The sequence below is a fragment of the Penicillium expansum genome, assembly GCF_000769745.1.
Source record: "Penicillium expansum strain MD-8 chromosome Unknown contig145, whole genome shotgun sequence".
Lineage (NCBI taxonomy): Eukaryota > Fungi > Ascomycota > Eurotiomycetes > Eurotiales > Aspergillaceae > Penicillium > Penicillium expansum.
Genome location: NW_015971172.1, coordinates 350,256 through 372,192, shown reverse-complemented (window position 1 = coordinate 372,192; position 21,937 = coordinate 350,256). Strand labels below are relative to the sequence as shown.

The window sequence follows — 21,937 nt, the reverse complement described above, 5'->3', positions numbered from 1 at the left end:
GGTTCCCCACAGGAAGCGGATAATCCAACGATCACACAATAGGCATTACAAATAAGCCATCTAGAAGAGCTCTAAAAAAATGGCCTGCTTATTCAATCCAGGATCAGACAAGCTATCTACCTACAGCCATTTGGATAATTGCCAGTATTGCTAGACCATGTCGTTGAAAGGAAAAGGCATAGTTGTCGCTACACGAGCGATCTGCAAAAAGATCGACGGGCTGGAACTCTAGGGCTGAGGATGAGACCTATCCAAGTCTCTGAATGCACCCAATAATAGCCCTTGAAATACGGACTGACACGAAAACAGTCTCAGCTTGAGGCTGGCCATGTGGGGACAGCAACAAAAAGAACGGATGCCTGCATGTTCAGCCTCGTGAGGTGATTATGCAGGGAACTGCGCAGTTTATCACTATGAAATTAACGGAGGGCCCCCCAAAAGTACCTAGAGATTACCTCGTTGTTGCAGAGCCTTACCAAACTATGGAGTGGTCCGATCTGCATCCGAACTAGGGAGTACCTGCAGTACACGGGGTAACTTCCATCGTGGTCTAGGCTAGGCATTATGATATCGACTGGTACTTACACCAATCACATGCTGCTCCGTAGTCAGGAGAGATATGCAGGGTGATAGGTGGTGTGCAAGTACGGAGTAAATTGACTAGAGATAGTGTGTGCTCAAATAATGTGACAATTTGCAATTGAAAAGCAAAAATATTTTACTCCACTGCTATGACCTCCATTTGTATCTCCTGTTTATTACCTTTGGTAGCCATCCTCGGAACAAAAACAGTAGTTCGCGGCGGTGCAAACGGAAGGATCCGCTTATAGAGAGCCTCAAAATCATCTATTACATGAACCCACATGTTTTCTGTAAAATAAACCTAAGAAAACCCATTTATTGTTAGCCCCAAAGGATTCGACAGCCACGAATCATCAGATCCTACCGTAGTTTTAATAATCCTGTCCAAACCAGACCCCGCCGCCTTCAGAATCGCCTCTATATTACGGATCATCCGTTCCGCACTTGCAAGCGATTCGGTAACATACCCCCCACGAGGCATATTCGCTATTTGGGCTGCTACATAGATCATCCCGTTGACTTTGAATGCCTGGGACTGTCATGGGTGGTTAGATGGGTGAAATATGGACCGGAAGGATTCCTCTTACGGAGCCGCTCGGTGCTGAGGAAAGTCGCATTAGTGACAGGGCAGAAGCCGTAGAGATACATGTGAGATCGGCGTACGTTCAGGGGCTGCAGTGGTCCGTATGCATTCAATGACAGGTCTGCGGGGCGGGATACTATCATAATCCGGGGGATTGTCGACTTGTTCTGATGTGGACTGCGTGGCCATTTTGGGACAAAAAAGGAAAATTGGAATAGGTCGCGTGGTCAGTGTAGATGGTTTAGTTGGCTGAGCTCAAGAAGAAAAGACATCGTGGTTCGGGAACTGCCCTTTTGGGGTAATGTGAGGGGGTCGGGCCTATCACGGTCTCGTATAGCGGCACGAGGGTTACCTGCGGATTGGTCTTATTTACCTCCCCCACAATATGCACGACCATGGGCATGTCAGAGGTCAAAGTGGCACTAAGAGATGGACATCTCTTGGCTCGGATTGAACACATAATATTTGGCCCTATTTTGAGAGAGAGGAGCTGGATTGCTTATGTTGATTAAAGATGCTAGTATAAAACTTTGTACATTCGAGAATGCGAATCGCACGGGTAATTTACAAGAATCTTCGCATCTCAGCTAACAGCGCCCTTCTCACTCATGCTGCAGGAAGCACCCAGGTTGTCACAGACTGACTCGGAATGTTGCCACTCCACTCCTGACCACTGTTAGTGGACACAGTAATGTAAATATCATTACTGAACGTATTCTCAATAACAACAGTGCGAGTTCCATCTGGATTCAGCGAAGCAACAGACTGGACACCTCCAGTGGAATATGAGTAGCTCCCGGTACCGCTCAGCACAATCGCACCGGGCGGCATGAACTTGCTGAACTGAGCCATCATATAGTATGCTGGGTTAAAAGTATATCCACCGTTAGAAATAGTCACCAGACCTTGACAGTTTCCACAGCCGCCACTTGACAGGTGAGGACCATCTTGATCATTTGTGCCAAGTGTCCAGGCCGTAACGCCCGATGCCCAATTTTGCAAAGGTCCCATCGTGAAATCGGCGGCTTGGTTCCATGAGGCGGATGCGGGGGTCCAGCATTCTGTCATGTATTGCTTGATGTTGGGGTTGGTCTGGTGGAATTGGGTGAGGACTGTCCAGTCTACATTGCTGGCATAACAGTGCCACGCTACCGAGTCGACATACTGGCTAGCACCGTTGATAACGTTCTGAGGGTAGGAGGGCACATCTGATATTCATCCGTTAGCAAACAAAGTCCTCATTCTCCCTCATAGATGCCAGATTATCGAGAGCATACCAGTGTTGTGATCATATGCCCAAATATCAGTGTTCAGGCCGGCTTGAGCCAGAGCCGGACCAACATAATTTTGGATCAACTGTGCAGACTCGTAGTCATACACATACATTGTAGGATATCCAGCTTGGCTGTTCAAGGGCTCGTTTTGAATGGTAATCGCATCAATGTGGGCGCCAAGCTTCTCATAGGCCTGGATGTACTTGACGAAATATTGTGCAAAGGCACTGGCATAGCCAGTACTTCCAGTACCTCCTCTATTCAAGTAGCCATCGTTGAGGTTATTGTTATTTGTAGCACCATCAATCACACCGTTCAGCTTCATCCACCCGGGAGCACTCCAAGGTGAACCAAGAATCTTCAAACTCGACTGAAGGGACTTCATCTTAGCCAGCATAGCAGCCATGGCATTTCCACGGTCGCCCAGGTTAAAACCAGACATGGATGGATCCGCATTGTTCCCATTATCGTCATAGGTATACGCCGGGTCACCAGACAGGTCAGAAGCACCAATCGTATGGCGCATCAAAGCGAATCCAGCACCGGCGCCAGTCATTAGCTCATTGAGCAATTGTTGTAGCGTGGAGGCAGAGAGCGTGTTGAAGGAGGTGACTGTGGCATCGGTGACAGCGGCTCCGAAGCCTACGATTGTTTGTTTGTGTCCGCTAGATGTATCATCGATGCTCAGTTTCCAGGTCGATTCGGAGCCTGGACTACCACTGCCCTGGACTGGTGCAGCAATTGAAGAGAGTTTGTAGCTGCCATCTGAGTTTGAAGAGTAGGCCGATGCTGCGTTTGCTCGCTTTCCAGGTGATGCCTCTGCTAGCACCGAAAGCAGGAGCACAGGAAGAAGCGATGGAAGCATGTTGTATGCTGCTTCCTAAGATAGGATTTTAGAGAATATCTTTTTTTGGGGCAAATTAGATATTATCAATTGTGGGAATGCCCTGTCTTTATATGTCCACAAACGACAATCTTGCAGAGGTTGTACCCGGCCATTTTCCTAAAAGATGAGTGCACTAATGCGTTAAGGGGAAAATAAGCAGAGACGCTTAAGACCCATAATTTGAGCCATAAGCTGACGAGAGATACTACAGTATCACCGACTAATGCACGCCACATTTTTCCCGACGGGGTCCCGACAGCTTGTGTTGGCTTGTTGTCTCGGCTATCTCGGGGGAAAGGCCCATTAGAGAATACTAGTTGCTTAGAATGTTCTTCTCCAGCTAGTACAATGCCATTGTACTATTTATACAGGGTTTTGACTGTACGCTCTAGTTGCTTATTCGGGGCGGGGTTGCCCGGAAACAGCCTGAAACAGCAGGCTGAGGCGTTGTGGAAGCATTGATCTACAGGGGGGACGGCTAAAGCGACAGCCACCAAGCATACAGCCACAAATTAGATGGGAGAAGTTTAGATCAGAGTAGAAGCAAGAAACAGTGTATGAATTTTCGAAAAAAATATCCCTTGCTGTCTAGTACCCGGCAAAAGAGAGGGAGGGGGCCAAAAAAGGAAGATGAATTCTGCCTAAAGGACTAGATTATTCGAAGTGAATCCAATTCTTCACTCTTGATGGCATTTATAGTTATACATACTTGTAGTCGATCCATGAGCCAGGTTAGGGAGGAATCAAGAAGATCGCCAGCCCTAAAATGCCCTGCACGTGGCTGTCGCGATGGGTTGTGCGGGACATTTTCAACATTTCATGTAAGAATCTGCAGATCATTGGAAGAATCTGGAATTTATCTGTGTAAAAATTGGAATAAGTGGAACTTATGAGGGAATATGAAAGAAACCAAAGAATGCAGGTTGTCGAACGCCGAAAACAGGTCACCTCCAGATACGCTGTGCTTATGACGTCAACATGCTGGGAACAGACGTTTCACACGTTATAACGGTAATAACCCCTCCGTCGCACTCATTTTGCTCCTTCAATATTCTTGCACTGAAATTAGTTTGGAAACTAAAATTCACACCATGAGCGGCCATAAATTCCCAGTCGATCTCAAGCAGTTCAAGCAGCTTAAGCTTGACCCGAAGACCCCACAGCTATCAGCTCAACAGAAGAGCGATTTGCAACACAACATCAACATTTTCAGAGATGCCATCATTGCCTTTACAGCAACAGGTGCCGCCCGTGGTGTTGCGGGCCACACTGGGGGTCCCTTCGATACAGCTCCTGAAGTCTGCATCTTGCTTGCTTTCATAAACGCCAACCCCAATAAATGGGTTGATGCCCTGTACGACGAGGCTGGCCACCGTGTAGCCACACAATACCTTCTAGCAGCATTGGACGGCAAGATCGAGCCCGATCACCTGCTGAACTATCGTGCTGCCGACTCCCATCTTCCCGGCCACCCCGAGCTCGGTTTCACGCCGGGCGTCAAGTTTAGCTCCGGTCGTCTGGGTCACATGTGGGGTATGGTCAATGGCATTGCTATGGCCAACAAGGACAAGAATGTGATTCTGTTGGGATCTGATGGATCCCAGCAAGAAGGAAATGACGCCGAGGCTGCACGCCTTGCCGTGGGCAAGAACCTGAACGTTAAGCTCTTCATCGACAATAACGATGTCACGATTGCTGGACACCCCTCGGAATACCTCAAGGGCTATGAGGTTGCTCGGACCCTTGATGGACATGGCCTGAAGGTCCTCCGCGCCCAGGGCGAGGATCTCGACTCCCTTTACGGCGCCATGTGCGAAGTCATCAACCACGACGGTCCTGCCGCTGTTGTTGTCGACCGCAAGATGGCCCCTGGTATTGAGGAAATCGAGGGAGAAACACATGCGCATGACGTCATTCCAGTCGAAATCGCTCGCAAATACCTCACCAAGCGCGGATACAGCAAACAGCAGCTTGCTTTCTACGATGATATCAAGCCTGGCACAAACCCCTACACTTACAAGGGTTCGAGCAAGGACAAGGGTGCGAACCGTACCATTTTCGGCGATGCCGTGAATGATATTCTTGACAAACTGAGCAAGGAGGAGGCTAAGCGTCGCGTCATGGTTATTGACTCCGACTTGGCAGGTTCCACCGGCCTAAAGGCCATCGGGGCCAAGCACCCCGAGTCCTTTGTTGCGTCTGGTGTCATGGAGCGCGGCAATTTCTCTGCCGCTGCTGGTTTCGGATTTGGCAGCAATGGAGAGCGCCAAGGTGTTTTCTCTACCTTCTCCGCCTTCTTGGAGATGTGTATCTCAGAGATCACCATGGCCCGTCTGAACGACTCCACCGTTCTCTCGCACTTCTCTCACAGCGGTATCGATGAGATGGCCGATAACACCTGCCATTTCGGTCTGAATCACTTCTTCGCCGACAATGGTCTGATGGATGCCGCCAGTACTGCGCTCTATTTCCCTGCCGACGGCGAGCAGATGAAGGCCGTAGTCAATGAGGTGTTCTGGAACAAGGGCCTGCGCTTCATCTTCTCCACTCGTGCCAAGGTCCCTTACATCTTGAAGGAGGGCACTGACCAGAAGCTCTTTGGCGAGGGCTATAAGTTCGTCCCTGGAAAGGAAGAAGTCATCCGCAAGGGCTCCGCTGGTTACATCGTTTCGTTCGGTGATATGCTCTACCGTTCGCTTGATGCGGTCGAGAACCTGCGTGCAGAGGGCCTCGATGTCGGTCTGATTAACAAGCCCACTCTTAACGTGGTCGATGAGGAGACCATCAAGATCTATGGATCCTCACCATTTGTTTTGGTCGTTGAGTCGATTGCGCAGAAGACTGGTCTCGGCTCTCGCCTGGGTACCCACCTCCTTGAGCGTAACTTCACACCCAAGTTCAAGTCCATGGGTGCTATCAAGGAGGGCTGCGGTGGTCTGTACGAGCAAGTCAATGCTCAGGGCCTCGGACCAAGCGATATCATCGCCGCTGTTAAGGAGGTGTCTGGAAACTAAATTTTCAAATGTTTAAACGTAACGACCTTTTCATGTAATAAAAATTAAATAAAAATTACTTTTCCAATTGTCTATGCCTCTTTTGTCGGTATATCTTACTCAATTTCGTCTTCATTATCAAGGCCAAGACCTCAGGGCCCCCAAATTCTACCCGCCTTCCCAATCCGATATCGCGGCAATTGAAGCGACTTTTGGCTCAACAGGGTCTCTCCACTGAATTCCCCACAGTTATCTGCCCTCTCCGCCGCTGATTGGCCGAACTCCACAAATCCCGCCTTGGCAGCCGACGCTAGTCCCAAGAAGGCACTAGAGCACAAGAGTTCGAAAGCACGCAATCTTGCTAACAGATGAGAATAGGCCTAATGCAACATTGAAACCTTCAGATCGGTAGTTGGTTTCTTCAGGGCAGAAAAAACACTATATATAGCGTGTTTCCCATTTAGCGTTTAGGGATTTTATTAACGTGGCTTGATTCAAAGTGCTTACGATCGTTTAAGCTTAAACCATACGCCATAATGGCTGAACAAGGTTCTATCTCGGCCTCGTCCGATACGCCAATTGAAAAGCGAGTATGGTATCGCGGAACATTGTTCAATGCCTGCATTATCGGAGGTGTGGGATTCACGGCCCCGGGCCTGTGGAATGCCATGAATGCTTTGGGTGCTGGTGGCGCGCAGGAACCTTTCTTGATTAATGCCGCCAATGCGCTTGTCTTTGGTCTCAGTATGTGACATATCGCCGCAATTAAACTGAAATTTTGAATTGGGCGTCTTTCTAACTTGTTTGCTAGTGGGAATCTTGTGTCTGTTCGGTGGCCCTATCGCCAATCGGATTGGCTTGAGATGGACCCTGATGCTCGGCGCTGTGGGATATCCGTTGTATTCGTACGTATTACTAAAGCAGAATATGAAATGGTGTGATCTTGGAACTGACTTTATATACAGTGCTGCCTTATACACAAATAACCGTTTTGTGAGTTTTTTTTCAACCTTGGAACTACGTGTACAACTCAGGGATCAATACTAATCACCATCTAGGGAAATGTATGGTTTGTGCTGGTTGGATCGGTATTCTGTGGTTTATCGTGAGTATCCTATATCGATCACATGAAATAAGAGCGTTCACTAACCTTTCTAGCGCCGGTCTCTTCTGGGCCTCTGAGGGTGCCGTGGCACTGGGTTATCCCGAGCCTACAAAGCGAGGCCGATATATGAAGTGAGATATTCCAGAATGCTCTATAGGGACAAGATGACTGACTTTAACAGTATTTGGCTTTGGTTCCGTACAGGTGGCCCGTTGGTGGGAGGTGCTATTGTCCTTGGTCTCAACCAGTACGTTCAATTCAAATTCATATTACGAAGGGGATTTACTAACAAATGAAAAGTGCTGCGGACGCCCATGCCAAAGGAAAAGTTGGATCTGGTAAGTTGATACAAGCGAGATAGAACATCCAGGACAATTGCTAACACACAACAGAGACATATCTCATTTTCATCGCGCTCCAATGTACTGCTGTTCCTATAGCCTTCTTCCTCACGTCACCCGACAAGGTCCAGCGCACCGACGGAAGCAAGGTCAAAATTATCCTTCAGGACTCATGGCGTGGTGAAATGAAAGAGCTCTGGAAAGTCTGTCAGCGCAAAGAGGTATGTTCAACATCATTGATTTAATCGTGGCCATAAGGTATAGGTGACTAACCTTCCTAGATTCTCTTGCTGTTGCCTGTTTTCTGGGCCGCATACTTCAATATGTACACTGGAAGTATGGATTGTCTGTTTCTTCTTCACTATTTGCAATTACTAATTAGTTCGTCTAGATTTCAAAACATACTACTTCGGCGTGCGCGCTCGCGCTCTGATGGGATTTGTCAGTATGTTTGCACACTCATATATGAAAACACAATTTTGCGTCAGTGCTGACATGAACGAAAGCCTATTTCGCCACTCTTCTTGCCTCGACACTCATTAGTCGGTTCTTGGATTACCGCGGCCTTTCGATCAGAAACAGAATCAAGTACAGGTACGCAATATCAGCATTCACAATAAAAGATTGAAGCAATGCTAACAAGAGCCACAGCTTCTTCTACGTGATCGTCGTCCACATCGTTGCCTGGGTCTACTGCTGGGTTATCCAAGAAAAGTACACCAAGAACCCACCAACACTTGATTGGGCCGACAAAGGCTTTGTTGAAGGATTCTTCGTTGTCCTACTCTGGGGTGAGTCTAATATATGAGTTAATATCCCAACACGGTGCTAACCTTTCTTTTATCAGAATTCGCTCAGCAATCACTGCAAAACTTCCTCTATTACCTTCTCTCCACCATGACCGACAACATCTCCGAACTCTGTAAGTCAAATCCAAACAGTTTATTCTATCTACAAATCACTGATGCGATATAGCCCGCTTGTCCGGTATCCTCCGTGGCCAAGAGAGCTTTTCGCAGGCTGTCTCTTACGGTCTAAACTCGAAGAAATGGCACGGTGGACGAGTGCCACTCATCGTTAATACTATCCTTCTTGGTAAGTAATACACACTCAATGATTAGCAAGAAAGAATACTAACATTCCTTTTCAGTTCTTTCGATCTGGCCCACTTGGCTTGTTGTCAGGTCCCACGTTCCCATCGAGCATTCCAAGGAGGTCGCCGAGTTGCCTCAGGCCCAAGACGAGGAGCAACACAAAGTTAGCCTCTCTGACAAAGAGACATTTGTTGTTTCCGAGGCAGCTGCTTCGAAATAAGTTGGACTTGATGAATCGTCCAATCTGCAAAAAAATAATCTATTTACGACCGGGGTCTGAAGTCTGCACAAAAGTCCCATCGCCATTTGAACAAAATTTAATTCATGAATCAATGAGACAATTATAGTCTGTGAATAATACTGCGTGCTTTACTCTTCTTTCAGACTACCAGAACACCCTCGTCATCCTGGCTTTCCTCACGCAACTTCCGCTCTGCACGGCTTTCGCTAGTGGGATCGAAATAGGCTTTGGCACATTAGCAAAACATGTAGCATTGGAAGTCGAGAGATATCGAGATAGTACTCACGTATTTCACCGAAAACAGTAGTCCGAATACCCCGTCTCTCTCCTTTATATGTACCAGGGATAACGCGATGAAGGGTGCACCTAAGAGAGTATTAGTTCCCTATTCCCAAGCAGTAAAAGATAACAGTGCATAGTTACCGATTATCCCACATAGCAACACTACCAACGGCCCATTTCCAACGAACATAGTGATCATCCGCCGAGTGGATATGATATGCCAAGAAATCGAGAACTTTGTCTAAAAGGACCTCAGCCCTAAACCACAACCCAATTCATTGAGTATTTCACGTACCAGATTCCACCTTCTTGAGCTCAGCAAACCCAGTCACAAATCCAGGATTCACGTTTAGAGCCTTCAATTTAGTGACTGGGTGCGTGCGCACAGCTGGGTGGTGGGTGTCGATCGGAGGGCGATTAGGACCTGCACCCCATAGATCGAGGATGGTATCATCTATGTGTTCAGTGGATTAACAAACTTCCTATCACGAGAGGCTTTATGGCGACAAACACTGCAGTCTTGAGGTATGTACGGCGTGAAGGCCATCGAGGAACCTTTTGTACGCGTCGCTTAGGGCGTCGTATATGCCATATTGAGATACCTGTAAAGTCAGCATTTTACTTTGAGTGGGATATGGATCTAAGTCATACCCAAGATGTGTCACCACCGACTTCGGGATGCTCTTCCATTCTGAGTAGGGAGTAGGTAGGAGCTATGATGTGTCAAAAATTGCTGATCAGAAAGTATGGTTCGCCACATACGATTGATCTCGAATGATGTATCGGCGTGGAAATCTCCACTAGGCTATAGAAGTAGAGTTTGCCGTTAGACTTTTGGTTTCAATGATCCGAGAATTATCTTACCCAGGGCGTGTAGCTTAGGATTTCACGGTGATCCTCGCGGCTGCCTTTGATATTCACGAACTTCGTGGCGGGTTAGCAATTACGACAAGAACGCAATGTGGTGAAGTGGTTATGAAATCAATCCTGGAATTTCTTCACGGGTATATGGAGAAACTTTGCTGAGGTATACTATACTTTTTGGTCCTGATAATTCTCATGTCAGTTGAATCTGTTTGAAACTTGGAAATAGCTTGTTTCTCAGCTTACCTTTTGAGCAGGGTGCTTATCCAAGATGCCTGCACGCTCAAATTAATAATCCGATGCCGTCATTCGAAAGCCCCATATAAGCTTACCATAATGCTGGAACAGTTCAACCTGTTTCTCAGTAGTAAGATCCTGATCCCGGAAAAAGACAACTCCTCGCTCATTAACAAGAAGTGCCAATTCATCTAACTGAGTCTCGTTTAACTGAGACAATTGCACATTCTCAAGAACAGTTCCAATAGACTCTGTCAAGTCAACCTGCTTCGCTACAGAGAATAACGCCTTCTTCTCCGGATCTGCAAAAAAGGCCCGGTCTTTGGGCGGGGTAAATGGCTCGCGGAGAGGCTCTGGGGGCACATGGTTCTTGATTTTCTCGTTGAAATGAGGATGGAGTGTAATGGGGAACCCCGAGTCAGCGGAAATATATTTGCGGGCTTCAAGATTAGCCATATTCTGTTGATTTCGTTGTAATGGGTATTTCAAATAAATAAAAGGCCTGCAATTCGGGTAAAATAGAAGTAGATTTGCTCCATCCTATATATCCCGTTGAGCTCATACTCGGCCTCGATTGCGTCAAAACGCCATATCCTAGTCGTTTTGTTCGAGTCCAATCGGCTACTTGTTTCTCTATAGTATTTTCGCTTGTCAGATTAGATGTCGAACATGTGGAGAATACGCACGCAATATAGTGTTTATAAATTCGGAAGTGCAACTTGCTGTAATTCATACCAGTGCAGGTTAGGGTCACGTGGTGCCGATGGGGTATGTATATGAAGTGAAGATATTCTCTAGACAACAGCCTAGTTGGTGCAGTGTAAGGGCAAAATCAACCTCCTAATGAGGCACGTAACATCCTGGATGATTATCTATGGGACCAAGGTCTGTTGTCCGACGGTTTGTTGGACCATACTACTCCGTACTGGAAATGTACATATCGCACGGGCCCCCATCTCAGGGCCATTCTTCATATTTGTTATTCCCCCATCCTTTTCTTTGTTATACGGGACAAGGAGAAATAAGTTTTGTGGCTTTAGCAAAAATATTCATTGTATGGGCATTAGATAGTTTCGCGAGCTTCTACCTGGACTACCGTTGACTCTTGAATTAAGTTGCACTAGCCGCGATAATTGCAGCAGCATCAAAGTCGGGAGAAAGTTGGGCTAGATTTGTCTTAAGCTGGCTTGTGGACACATTCTGAACCTTCCAGAGCATCCTCTAGATGCGCAAGGCACGTTCACTCATGGTGACCTCCTAGGCACATCGAGGTATGCACCTAAACAGCTCAGTGACCTCTGGTCATTGCAACAAGCAAACTCAAAATAGTCAAATCCTTGTAGCTGCGTAGCCTAGGATGAATTAAAGGCATGAAGATGTTGCGAACAAGCAAACTCGACCAATATGGTAGGCGGTATAATTCTGCCAAAAAGTGAAGTTATAATGCACTGAACGAATAGATCTTTCGCCCTTCGGGGCATATGGTCAACTGAAAATATACAGAGAAGATTAGCATGGCCCCTGCACTAAGGATGACACGTTTAATCAAAGAGAAGCTACCTATTTTTTTTTTGCTTCCACGTCCAATATTGAGGTTATACGGTGGGGGGTCTTTTTGTGATGTATGATTGGTCCTACTCTATCTGGAATCACGTGTCAGGCCCCACAGCCCCACGTCGCAAGTACGAAACTGACCAACGACGAATGCCGAATTTAGGTATTCTTCTATTTAATCCTACATATTGCTAAATTATATCTCACCTTGAGTATATATTATATCAGCAGTTAGACATATAAAAACCTAGAAATACAACTCTTAAGTTCACCTAAGCAATGATCTAGTCCACGGGTTTGATCTCGGGAAGTCCACGGACCACTTACAACAGGACCCACTCTTCCCCGCGGAATTTCCCTGCTGCAACGACTGATTTTGCAACAGACTGTCGGATACGGGCGAATTGAAGGTTGATAAATCACATAAGACAATTTATCTAGTTAGGGAGAGCCTGATTTTTACTCACTGCTCTTTCCTATCCTAGGAACAGGACAGAAGTCGATTTCGACACACACACACATCACTTCAAGGCTTCGCCGAGGGGAACACGCCGCGGGAATCTCCCTATATCCGAGAAGCATTAACAAACAAGATGGAAAGTGGAGACGAACGACCATATCGGTCTCACACGAAGCCAGCATGTGTACCGTGCCGGCGGAGGAAATCACGATGTAAACTGGAGCCCCACACCGCGGCGTGTCTGATGTGTCGTGCGCACGGCACAGATTGCACATTTCCTAACGCGAGACCAAAGTCAACACCACAAAAGAGGTATTCTACGGAGACAGGGCCACTACTACCACATCCGACTTTACGAACGCCAATCGCGGGCGGCCACTCACTGAGTCAACCGCCTGTGGTAGCCGCTTCGCCGCAGTTCTCCATTGTTACACAGGCTCAGAACGACCAGGATACACCGCTATCTCTTGAGGCCGACGATGATAACCCCCATATCCTCGGTCCGGCAGTGACGGGGGATAATCATATCTTGGCTGACTATCTGTCTAACATTTCGGGTGGTCAGGGAATTCGTGAAATTCGTCCCGTTGAGCCAGGTAGTTCCTCGTCCCCAGTTATATTCACGAAAGTGCAAAAAAGGCCGCTCGGGCTCATGGTCAACTCCAGTCCCGCATTGCATAAGCTACAGACTATTGAAAAGCTTGTAGAGCCATGGGGGCCGCATCTGATAGACATGTGGGTCACACTTGATTTATATCAGTATTTGACAAAAGTTTTGGACACTAACTGTATCAATTAGATATCTGAAAAAGATCAATCCTTGCCTCCCACTACTTGAAGAAAGCTCTTTTCGGGCGCAATACACAAATGCCAGGCATCGCATTTCTCCTGCACTTTTGGCGTGCCTGTATGCCCACGTGCTTACTCAATGGCAACATGACCCCCTTCTATCACGGGAAAGATGCCCAGATGTTCGTTTTGTCTGGAATCTTGCCATTGAAGCCTCGTGTTCTGAGTTACACGCGTCAGCTGGAATATCCACAATAAAGGCCATTCTCCTGGATGTTGGGGGCCGTCCAACCACATCTATGACAGGTAACGGCGTGAGACTTGGTTCGGCTGTTGCGTTGTGCCACTCCCTGGGTCTGAATCGAAACCCACTCCCGTGGGATATTCCACGGGAGGAAAAGCATTTAAGAATGAAGATCTGGTGGTCTATCTTACTCCTGGATCGCTGGTATGTTTTCGAGCGCCAACCTTCTAGACAATAAGCCATTTTAGGAACTCATCATCGAACAGGTCAAGTCTTGCTTATGGGACACCTCCCCATATCAGAAGATCACAATACGACGTACCGCTCCCAATATCCGAGTACCTATCAGATTGGGAACGAGATCACGAAGCAAACGCGGTGTTCATCGAACTCATGAACTTGACCGACGTGTTAGACCACTGTCTGGAGCAAGTGTACAGCATCCGCACCGAGACCCAAGGACCAACCAGGAATTTGGAACTAGAGTTGAACAAATGGGTGGACTCGCTCACAGGAGACATTCGCAAGATCATCATCCGCGGCTCAAACCTAAACATCCCCGGCGCCTCCAACCTGCGTCTAGCATATCTAGCGACAAGACTCCTCCTCCGGCGCATCGACCTAGATCGCGAGCGGCAAGCAACAGACTCCAATGTAGAGCACATGGCTAATCGGGTTATGGAGGCCCGTAGGACCGCGGAGGACATTGTGGTTCTAGTCCAGGAACTCGGAGAAGCACAGTTGGGTGACTACTGGCTACCTGTCGTGGCATTCACATTTTCAGCAACGGTGACGTTTTTGATTCGGTGTGCACTAGAGACAGAACAGGCAGCTGGTCTTGCGCAAAGTGGTTCTCTGCGAATGGCGAGTGACCTTTTGGATTCGTTGCGATCGCACCACAAGAACTTTGGGTGGGATCTGGGTGATATTTGTCTCGCGCAACATTCCGATGTCATTGACAAGCTGTTGAGATCAGAGCCACCGGTTGAGAAGTCGGGGGAGACGGATGTCGAACTGCGTCAGCCCTTTGTACCGGATATGGCTTTTGTCGATGATATGTTTCCGAGTACTTGGGATATACTACAAATTATGGAGTGAAAGAAAGTATGCATGGACTTACTTTATAACGCTTTGGCCACCATACACATCCTCTGTATACGGTGCAATTCTAAGGTTAGTATAGACGGCGGGGAATGCATCATGTGGACATTTTCAGTCGCTTTATTTGTGCTTAGTTGGCTATTTTCAGATAATAAAAATGCCTCCTCTGTCGACAGTAAGCTCCTAGAATGTGGCATTAAGAGAGTAGTGCTAATAATCATGCCTTTCTCTTCAATTGTAACACCCAGAGACAGGTCTAGGGGGATTCTTGGGATGAATTATGGGTTCTGGAAATATAGACGAGGTTTATACTTGTATGGTATAAAACAAGCAGTTTAAGAAGGTAATATGTAGGTCAATGGGCTATATAAGTACTCAGCTTAATCTTGAGATAGTTTTGGAAGAAGTTCAACTAACTTGTATGTAGTTATAGGATTGGCATACGCCGCTGACAAAAGATCATCCTGAGGCTGACATGTTTGATTATTTGATTCATAGATAGCCGCAGGATCTGTTAATGATTGGCTCGCTGTACCGAAAAGCTCAGCCGCCCCTTGACCCCTGCACTCGCAAGCATGGATTATATGGCACTAGGTGGAGCTTGACTTCCTGGCCGTCGGCCTTCCGATGCACAGAACAAGGTTAGTTTGACGGGGCCCTACAGTAAAGCCCGGTTTCAACGAATACCTGGTTGTAGCGAACGAAAACTGGTGTACTAATTCATCCGCCATATCAATAGCAATATTCCCTCCTTGGGATTAGCAGTATTGGGGACCGCATTAGTGTGATGACTACATTAGTGTCTCGGAGTAACTAGGAGATCTGACTGGGTTTACAGGGGTATAAGCACCTAGCTAAATATCATCAAATGAGTCACCTCTCCCTCTAGCGCTTTTAGGTCTGAACGGCTGGCATATCTACCTAGAAATGCCATTTTCGTTGAACTTAAAAGCAGAACGTGTTCACGGCTAAAGGTTGAGGTATTTTCTTACCGGAATCGAAAGGAAACAGAACAAATGCCAGAAATGGGTAACAGTCTCAAGCCATTTGAATCTTTTAAATTGCTAACCTGGCGAATTGAACAGACTCGAATGATGTGACATGGGCATGGAAACTCAACAATTTACCAGAGGAGACAAGCACTGCAGTCATAAATATATACCCCAACGGTACATCCGACGATTCCACCAATGGCTCGACTAAAGGTTGTTCTCCATGTGAAGCTCTACAGTTTCTACGGGATCACTTCCCAAAGGGTAACGGCTTAGTCAAACTGCTGCTACCCTTGCAGTCTGGATATGTAGTCCAATCTGACTTTCTTGATCGGCGCATGATCGACTGTCTAGATGTGATCAAAGTCCAAGGCTTTGTCACCCCAGGACAGCACATCACTGGCTACACTATCGAGACGTATCATGGTATGACCCTTTCGAGCTTGCTTTCGTACTGCTACGGAGCAATTATGGTGCAAAATGACGGCTCGTCTTCTGTTACAACTAAGTCCGAGGCAATCAATGACCAACTAGTTGAGCGCCTGTCCTTCTCTTGGCTCTCACCAAGCCACATACCTCGAAAGCGTCTAGCGCTCGTTGGAGCCGGTTCCTTGGCTAAGGTACAAGGCTACTTGTTGGCGGCTGCCTCACTGAATATAGCAATGGTCGTGTTTGATGATTCTGGTCACTGGCTGTCTGATGACGCATATAGCCATCTCCGCGAAGGATTCGTGCCGCTGGAAATGACTGTAACAATGGGAATGGCCGACCGCATTGTAGCGGCGTTAAAGGGATACCAAAATGGCACGGAAGAGAAACGGATTGATGGCATCCTAAGTGTCGACGAGCACCTTCATACCATCATAGCGCACGCAGCCACAGAGCTGGGCTTCAATACCTCGCCTCCAGAGTCTGTAGGGTTGGCCCAAAACAAATTCAAAACACGACAGCTTGATACAAACGTCTTCTGCCGACTCGTTCGATCTCCCGAAGATGTAGAGAGGATGCTCTCCGAGGATGGACTGCAGATTTCCTATCCTCTTATCGTCAAACCTTCCAAGGGCTGGTCCTCTGAGGGTGTCTGGAAGGTTGGCAACGAGCAGGAACTGCGAGAAAAGGTACCTTTGCTATGGCGGCAGTCTTTTACCGCCTGGCACGGCGATGAAGTTGTCATTGAGACGTACGTTGAGGGCCCCGAAGTTGACGCAAATATGGTCCTTGTTGATGGCAAGGTTGTCTTCTTCGAGGTCAATGACGACTTTCCCAGTGCTGGAGACTACGAGAACAACGAAAGCGGTGCCCGCGTACAAAACTTCGTTGAGACGTCAAACATGCTACCATCATCTCTTCCTCCACATGAGCTTCAGTCGGTTCAGCAAAGATTGCATGAGCTTGCCTTGGCTGCTGGTTTCCAAAATGCCATGTTGCATATCGAGGCCAAATTGCGCAACTCAAGCTGCCACTATGCCAAGATGGATTCTGACACGGACGGACTTGTCGACCTGCAGCCCAAAACACCGTCTACCACAACAACGCAGCCAAAGGACGTCTTCCTTATTGAAATTAATCCCCGTGCACCAGGCTGGCAAGAAGTTGAAGCTACTGCACGTACATACGGTGTATCCTACTACAGTATCTCCCTTTTGAACGCCTTGGCCGATAAAGAGCGCATTGTGTCCTTGTCCAAACCTTTCCTGAGCGGGCCCCAATACCACATGCAGCTGCTGTTTGTCTCAGCTCAGAAGGGAGGTGTCTACAGATTTGGCGATATTTGCGCAACAGTGTTGCGATCAGATCCGCAAGTCGTCGGTCAAGAAGAGCAGGTTGGTTCCCACGTTGTTAGATGTGCCAATCTCATGGAGGACGGTGAGGAAGTTCTTGACCCTAGTACAGGGCAAGTATATGGCAACTTTATTGCCTTCTTCCTCATTATTTCGCGCAAGTGCCGCCATGAAGCGATGCGCATTGGCCGTGAAATCGAGCGTCGGGTTAGGGAGCACACGGATGGTTTCTAATGTTTTCCTTTTTTACTACGAGGCGGATATGGATTCAAAATTATGATTGATATGCTATACTCTTTGGATACTTTACGCCATTGACTAGAAGGTGTGAGGGCTTCAACAGCGCTGACACGTCATATATAACAATGGAATCTATAGAAAATCCAGGCAAATTAGGATGCAGGCACTGTTATTAAGCATCCTCGAAATGTATGATATTCTTGTCAAAGTATGCTGATGACGCTCTTCATTCAATATATAGATATCAATTGGATACAACAAGAACCTCAGTTCAAGAGATATTTACCCATGTGTCAATGTTTCATTGAAAACTGGGTTTTTGGGAGTTCCCAGCAGAGCAATGTCTTTTCAATTATTTGGTTGGAGTCGAGACTTTGGTTGCAGCGCGCGAGGATGTCTGTTGGCCGCGGCTCCGCGGCAAAGATAACAAAGTGAAAAAAGTACATGATCTACCCCCCGCTGTAAGGCCCATTAATGAGGGGAAGGGGGGCAAAGAAACAAACCCGATAACAGACGTAAGGGGCCGTGGCTCCTACTCGGAAAGAGAATATAAGTACTCGGTCATAATCATCCTACTCATCATCAACAGCTCTCAACATGGCCCCCGGAATCACCACAGAAGAATCCACAGTCGCAAGCATGCCCCCAAAGAGTGATGACAATCCTATCTTGTATAGCGATGTCAACCAAGAAGAACTTCAGGCTAAAACATCAAAGTACCTGCTCAACTACGGCACCAAATTCAACAAAGACGTGATCTGTGGCAGCAGGGGGCTCTACGTGTATACAGCCTCCGGACACAAAGTGCTAGACTTCACATCCGGCCAAATGTCCTGCCTGCTTGGCCACGGACACCCAGAAATCGTGCAGACAATCACCGACCATGCAGCCTCCTTAGACCACCTCTTCTCAGGAATGGTATCACCCCCAGTGATCAGTCTAGGCGAACGTCTCTGTAATCTTCTACCAATCGGTCTTGACAAAGCCTTTTTCCTCTCCACCGGTGGCGAGAGCAACGAAGCAGCGATAAAGATGGCCAAGGTATACACCGGAAAGTTCGAAATCGTCGGACTAGGGGGTAGCTGGCATGGCGTGACAGCCCAAGCACTAGGCGCACAATACCACTTCGGTCGCAAAGGCCAAGGCCCCCTGATGCCAGGGATGCTGATGCTCCCATCGCCGAACGCATATCGCTCTATCTTCCGTCGCGCAGACGGTTCCTACGACTGGGAAACCGAGATGGAGTACGGCTGGCGCATGATCGATATGCAATCGTGCGGATCGCTGGCGGCTTGCATCGTGGAGTGTATCCAGTCATCGGCGGGCATGCACGTCCTACCGCCAGGCTACCTCGCGGCTTTAAAACGGGAGTGCGAAAAGCGCGGAATGCTCTTGATCGTCGACGAAGCGCAGACGGGCGTGGGCCGGTGCGGCGATCTTATGGCTTTCAACCACGAAGGTGTCGTTCCTGATATCCTCACTCTTAGCAAGACCCTAGGCAATGGCTTGCCCCTCAGCGCTGTCGTTACGAGTGCTGAAATCGAGCGTGTGTGCGTCGAGCGGGATTTCTGCTTCTACACGACCCATGTTAATGATCCACTGCCTGCTGCTGTGGGTGATAAAGTGCTTGAGATTGTGGTGCGTGATGGGCTGGTTGAGCACTCTCGTGCTATGGGTAAGGTACTCCATGGCCGGCTTAATACACTAAAGGAAAAGTATGGCTGCATCGGCGATGTTCGTGGGCGCGGACTTATGGCAGGGGTTGAGATTGTTGAGGATCGCGAGACCAAGACCCCTGCGCTGGCTTTGGGCAAGGCAATCGGGGATCGGGCTTACGATCTAGGGTTGTGGGCCAATCTCAGTAGCCATCCTAGCTTTGGTGGCGCCTTTCGTATCGCCCCGCCGATTACTATTACCGAGGACCAGCTGGTTAGTGGCTTGAAAATATTGGAAGAGGCATTTGCAACAACCCCAGGTACTATGCCTCTGTGATGAAGAATTTGTCTGCTAGTGACAGGTTTCATTTCTTTTTCTTCCTATTGTGTCTGTTGGATTTTCTTGTCTGGGGTCTTCAGTCGCTGGATTGATTTCATACCTTTCTCTCTCTCTCGGCCTATGGTTAGTAGCAATGAGACTATCGCATCTTCGAATTGAACTTCTGTTTGCTTGTCTACTATCCCATTTATGGATATTTTGCGGCTAGTTCTTCCTATCCTTTCAGATACAACATTGACAAGGGGGAAAATATCTGAAAATCAACCTTTGAAAATGCATGTAAGAAGACTACTAAAAAAGGGCAACGACGCATGAGAAGCTGCCTAACTATTCTTTGTTATAATACATGGAGGTGTCCTCTTCCTCTTTGTATAAAAATTCCATATGACCTCATACTTATCTATCTAGAGCTATTATCCTATTTGGGCTTCGGCCAATGCATTTCCCTGGGTAGAAGTCAAATTATCGACTTCTGGTTACTTGAACTAAAAATGAAGAATTCTCATCTTTTAGTTCATATCAAAATTCCGGCGCTATCTAACAGCTGAAGGCTTAGGAAAGCTGGTGGGACCGACTCTATAAGCTAACAGAACCGCGCGATGCCCGTACGAACGAACTAAAAGAATTCATCAATGACCATCGTATTGAAACTGAACTCCCCGAGGTCGCAGCAGCGGATATAGCTCCAACCGATATCAACGAGCCTTTTGGTCTTCCCGAAGCTTGCGACTACGAGACATGGCAATTTCGGCACCTGAGACATCATATATTACGCTTCATAAAAACTAACGAGTATCCATAGAAACCTGGCCTAATACGTTTAAGGAGGGAACAAGCCCCATAAAGCCCACCGAAGCTCGGTCGCATTGGTCAATAGATACCCTACTTTCCATAATCTGCGAGAATCTGAAGACTCGTAGGTTTTTGCACGGTGGTCCAAAGGTAACTCGCCAACTTGGGCTTTTGCTTGGATGGGGACAAACTACCTACCGCAACAAGCCACACAAGTGTATAGTAACAGCGGACCACGGTATGTTCTTTGTTGAGCGGGATCAGATGGCTTGTTTGGTAGCACTAGAGGCCAACCGGGACCACCTAGGGCAGCTTTTAGTATATATGGCAATGGTTCAGGCCAACCAGATGGCCGAAGAAAAATCAGATAGCACCGACCGGGGTGTCCTTTCTGACGGTCGCTGGTTTTACTTTTCTCGATTGAACAGCGAAGGGAGATGGCGTGTTGTACCCTATCAAGTTAGTCTTGATGGCTGGACGGACATCGCCGATATGCTAGTATCTTTGATATCACAAGGGCGCAGGACTGTGGCGTCTCCTTAACGATCAAGTGGCTGAAAGGATACCCTACGAGGCAATTGCCACTCATCCAAGACGCCACGAATCCTTTCATCAACACCCGGCATGTGGGATGAGTCAATGTATTATGAACTTGGGGTTACAACGTATATCATAGGATAGTAGTCGGCCACTTACGCGACCTCGTGACGTCTTTTTTATTAGTCTTTGGAGATGTCTTCTCAGATATTCTTCTAAACTGTCTTTTTCTATGGATATTTTTCCCCTTATCGGTGTTGTAGGTAGAATATAGGGTGGAAAAGGCTTGAATGGTGAAGACGACTTTTCTATGTAACCAGGAACAACATTGAATTAAGGAATTGATGGGATTGAAAATTTTGCGCGACCAATAATATATGACTTCGATAGTTTTACCACAATCCCTTGGAAATCAATAGTCTCTTCCAAATGGATCGAACCAAGCAAGCTCATCGCAAAATTGTATAATTTTGCCGAGGTGGCTCCTCAGAGCGGGACCTGGTTAGATCGGCCGAACATAAATAAATTGCAGCTGACGAGCATAACCCTAACACCTCCACTATCTGAGATCATTCTGAGTCAATATTACATGATCACTATCAATGGACAGCGTGCAATAATGTGCGATCAGAATCGATCGGTCCCTGTTTCGTCATATGGATGTTTCACTTCCCGCCCATAGAAATCCAGACACTTTTACGGGTCTTTGTTCTAGCTTTTTAGGTACAGCCCTTTATCGTGGCTGGCTACTGGCTGCATTATAATTACGATCATCTAGCCGGCAGCCTATCAGAATATTTTCTGAGACCCACCCTTCATGCGCACTTTGTTAGTGGAGATAATTCCGGTCAATTATTGGCTCTATGCCTTTGGTTGGTGCATAGCAACCATGCTGTCATCAGCCATAGCATCAGAAAAGTGATGTGTTGTCTGCGGTAATGCAATCGTACACACTTAGTGATATTGGGCT

At 47.4% G+C, this 21,937-nt stretch overlaps 7 protein-coding genes across 7 annotated transcripts; 5 read left to right on the top strand and 2 right to left on the bottom strand.

Annotated features, from left to right (window-relative positions):
- Window positions 1–1,771: 1,771 nt before the first annotated feature.
- On the bottom strand, window positions 1,772–3,304 carry PEX2_044530 (glycoside hydrolase family 30 protein; the record flags this gene model as incomplete). Its single annotated transcript, XM_016741728.1, has 2 exons — window positions 1,772–2,373; window positions 2,443–3,304. The coding sequence occupies 2 exons, from the start codon at window positions 3,302–3,304 to the stop codon at window positions 1,772–1,774; spliced, it is 1,464 nt and encodes a 487-aa protein (XP_016603430.1).
- Window positions 3,305–4,416: 1,112 nt separating this feature from the next.
- On the top strand, window positions 4,417–6,339 carry PEX2_044520 (Transketolase, N-terminal; the record flags this gene model as incomplete). Its single annotated transcript, XM_016741727.1, has 1 exon — window positions 4,417–6,339. One exon carries the CDS (start codon window positions 4,417–4,419, stop codon window positions 6,337–6,339), a length of 1,923 nt encoding a protein of 640 aa, XP_016603429.1.
- A 515-nt stretch (window positions 6,340–6,854) lies between these two features.
- On the top strand, window positions 6,855–9,078 carry PEX2_044510 (Major facilitator superfamily domain, general substrate transporter; the record flags this gene model as incomplete). Its single annotated transcript, XM_016741726.1, has 15 exons — window positions 6,855–7,062; window positions 7,130–7,223; window positions 7,284–7,311; window positions 7,377–7,423; window positions 7,477–7,554; window positions 7,605–7,670; window positions 7,724–7,761; window positions 7,816–7,985; window positions 8,046–8,100; window positions 8,156–8,209; window positions 8,271–8,358; window positions 8,416–8,555; window positions 8,612–8,686; window positions 8,740–8,859; window positions 8,915–9,078. The coding sequence occupies 15 exons, from the start codon at window positions 6,855–6,857 to the stop codon at window positions 9,076–9,078; spliced, it is 1,425 nt and encodes a 474-aa protein (XP_016603428.1).
- A 160-nt stretch (window positions 9,079–9,238) lies between these two features.
- PEX2_044500 (TauD/TfdA dioxygenase family protein) lies at window positions 9,239–10,938 on the bottom strand (the record flags this gene model as incomplete). Its single annotated transcript, XM_016741725.1, has 10 exons — window positions 9,239–9,324; window positions 9,386–9,465; window positions 9,523–9,622; window positions 9,677–9,835; window positions 9,893–9,983; window positions 10,033–10,094; window positions 10,144–10,186; window positions 10,246–10,305; window positions 10,492–10,520; window positions 10,578–10,938. 10 exons carry the CDS (start codon window positions 10,936–10,938, stop codon window positions 9,239–9,241), a joined length of 1,071 nt encoding a protein of 356 aa, XP_016603427.1.
- A 1,802-nt stretch (window positions 10,939–12,740) lies between these two features.
- On the top strand, window positions 12,741–14,627 carry PEX2_044490 (fungal specific transcription factor domain-containing protein; the record flags this gene model as incomplete). The annotated part of the gene is made up of 3 exons (XM_016741724.1): window positions 12,741–13,231; window positions 13,296–13,733; window positions 13,796–14,627. 3 exons carry the CDS (start codon window positions 12,741–12,743, stop codon window positions 14,625–14,627), a joined length of 1,761 nt encoding a protein of 586 aa, XP_016603426.1.
- A 1,333-nt stretch (window positions 14,628–15,960) lies between these two features.
- On the top strand, window positions 15,961–17,637 carry PEX2_044480 (ATP-grasp fold, subdomain 1; the record flags this gene model as incomplete). The annotated part of the gene is made up of 1 exon (XM_016741723.1): window positions 15,961–17,637. The coding sequence occupies one exon, from the start codon at window positions 15,961–15,963 to the stop codon at window positions 17,635–17,637; it is 1,677 nt and encodes a 558-aa protein (XP_016603425.1).
- A 603-nt stretch (window positions 17,638–18,240) lies between these two features.
- Window positions 18,241–19,635, top strand: PEX2_044470 (aspartate aminotransferase family protein; the record flags this gene model as incomplete). Its single annotated transcript, XM_016741722.1, has 1 exon — window positions 18,241–19,635. One exon carries the CDS (start codon window positions 18,241–18,243, stop codon window positions 19,633–19,635), a length of 1,395 nt encoding a protein of 464 aa, XP_016603424.1.
- Between the last annotated feature and the right edge of the window lie 2,302 nt (window positions 19,636–21,937).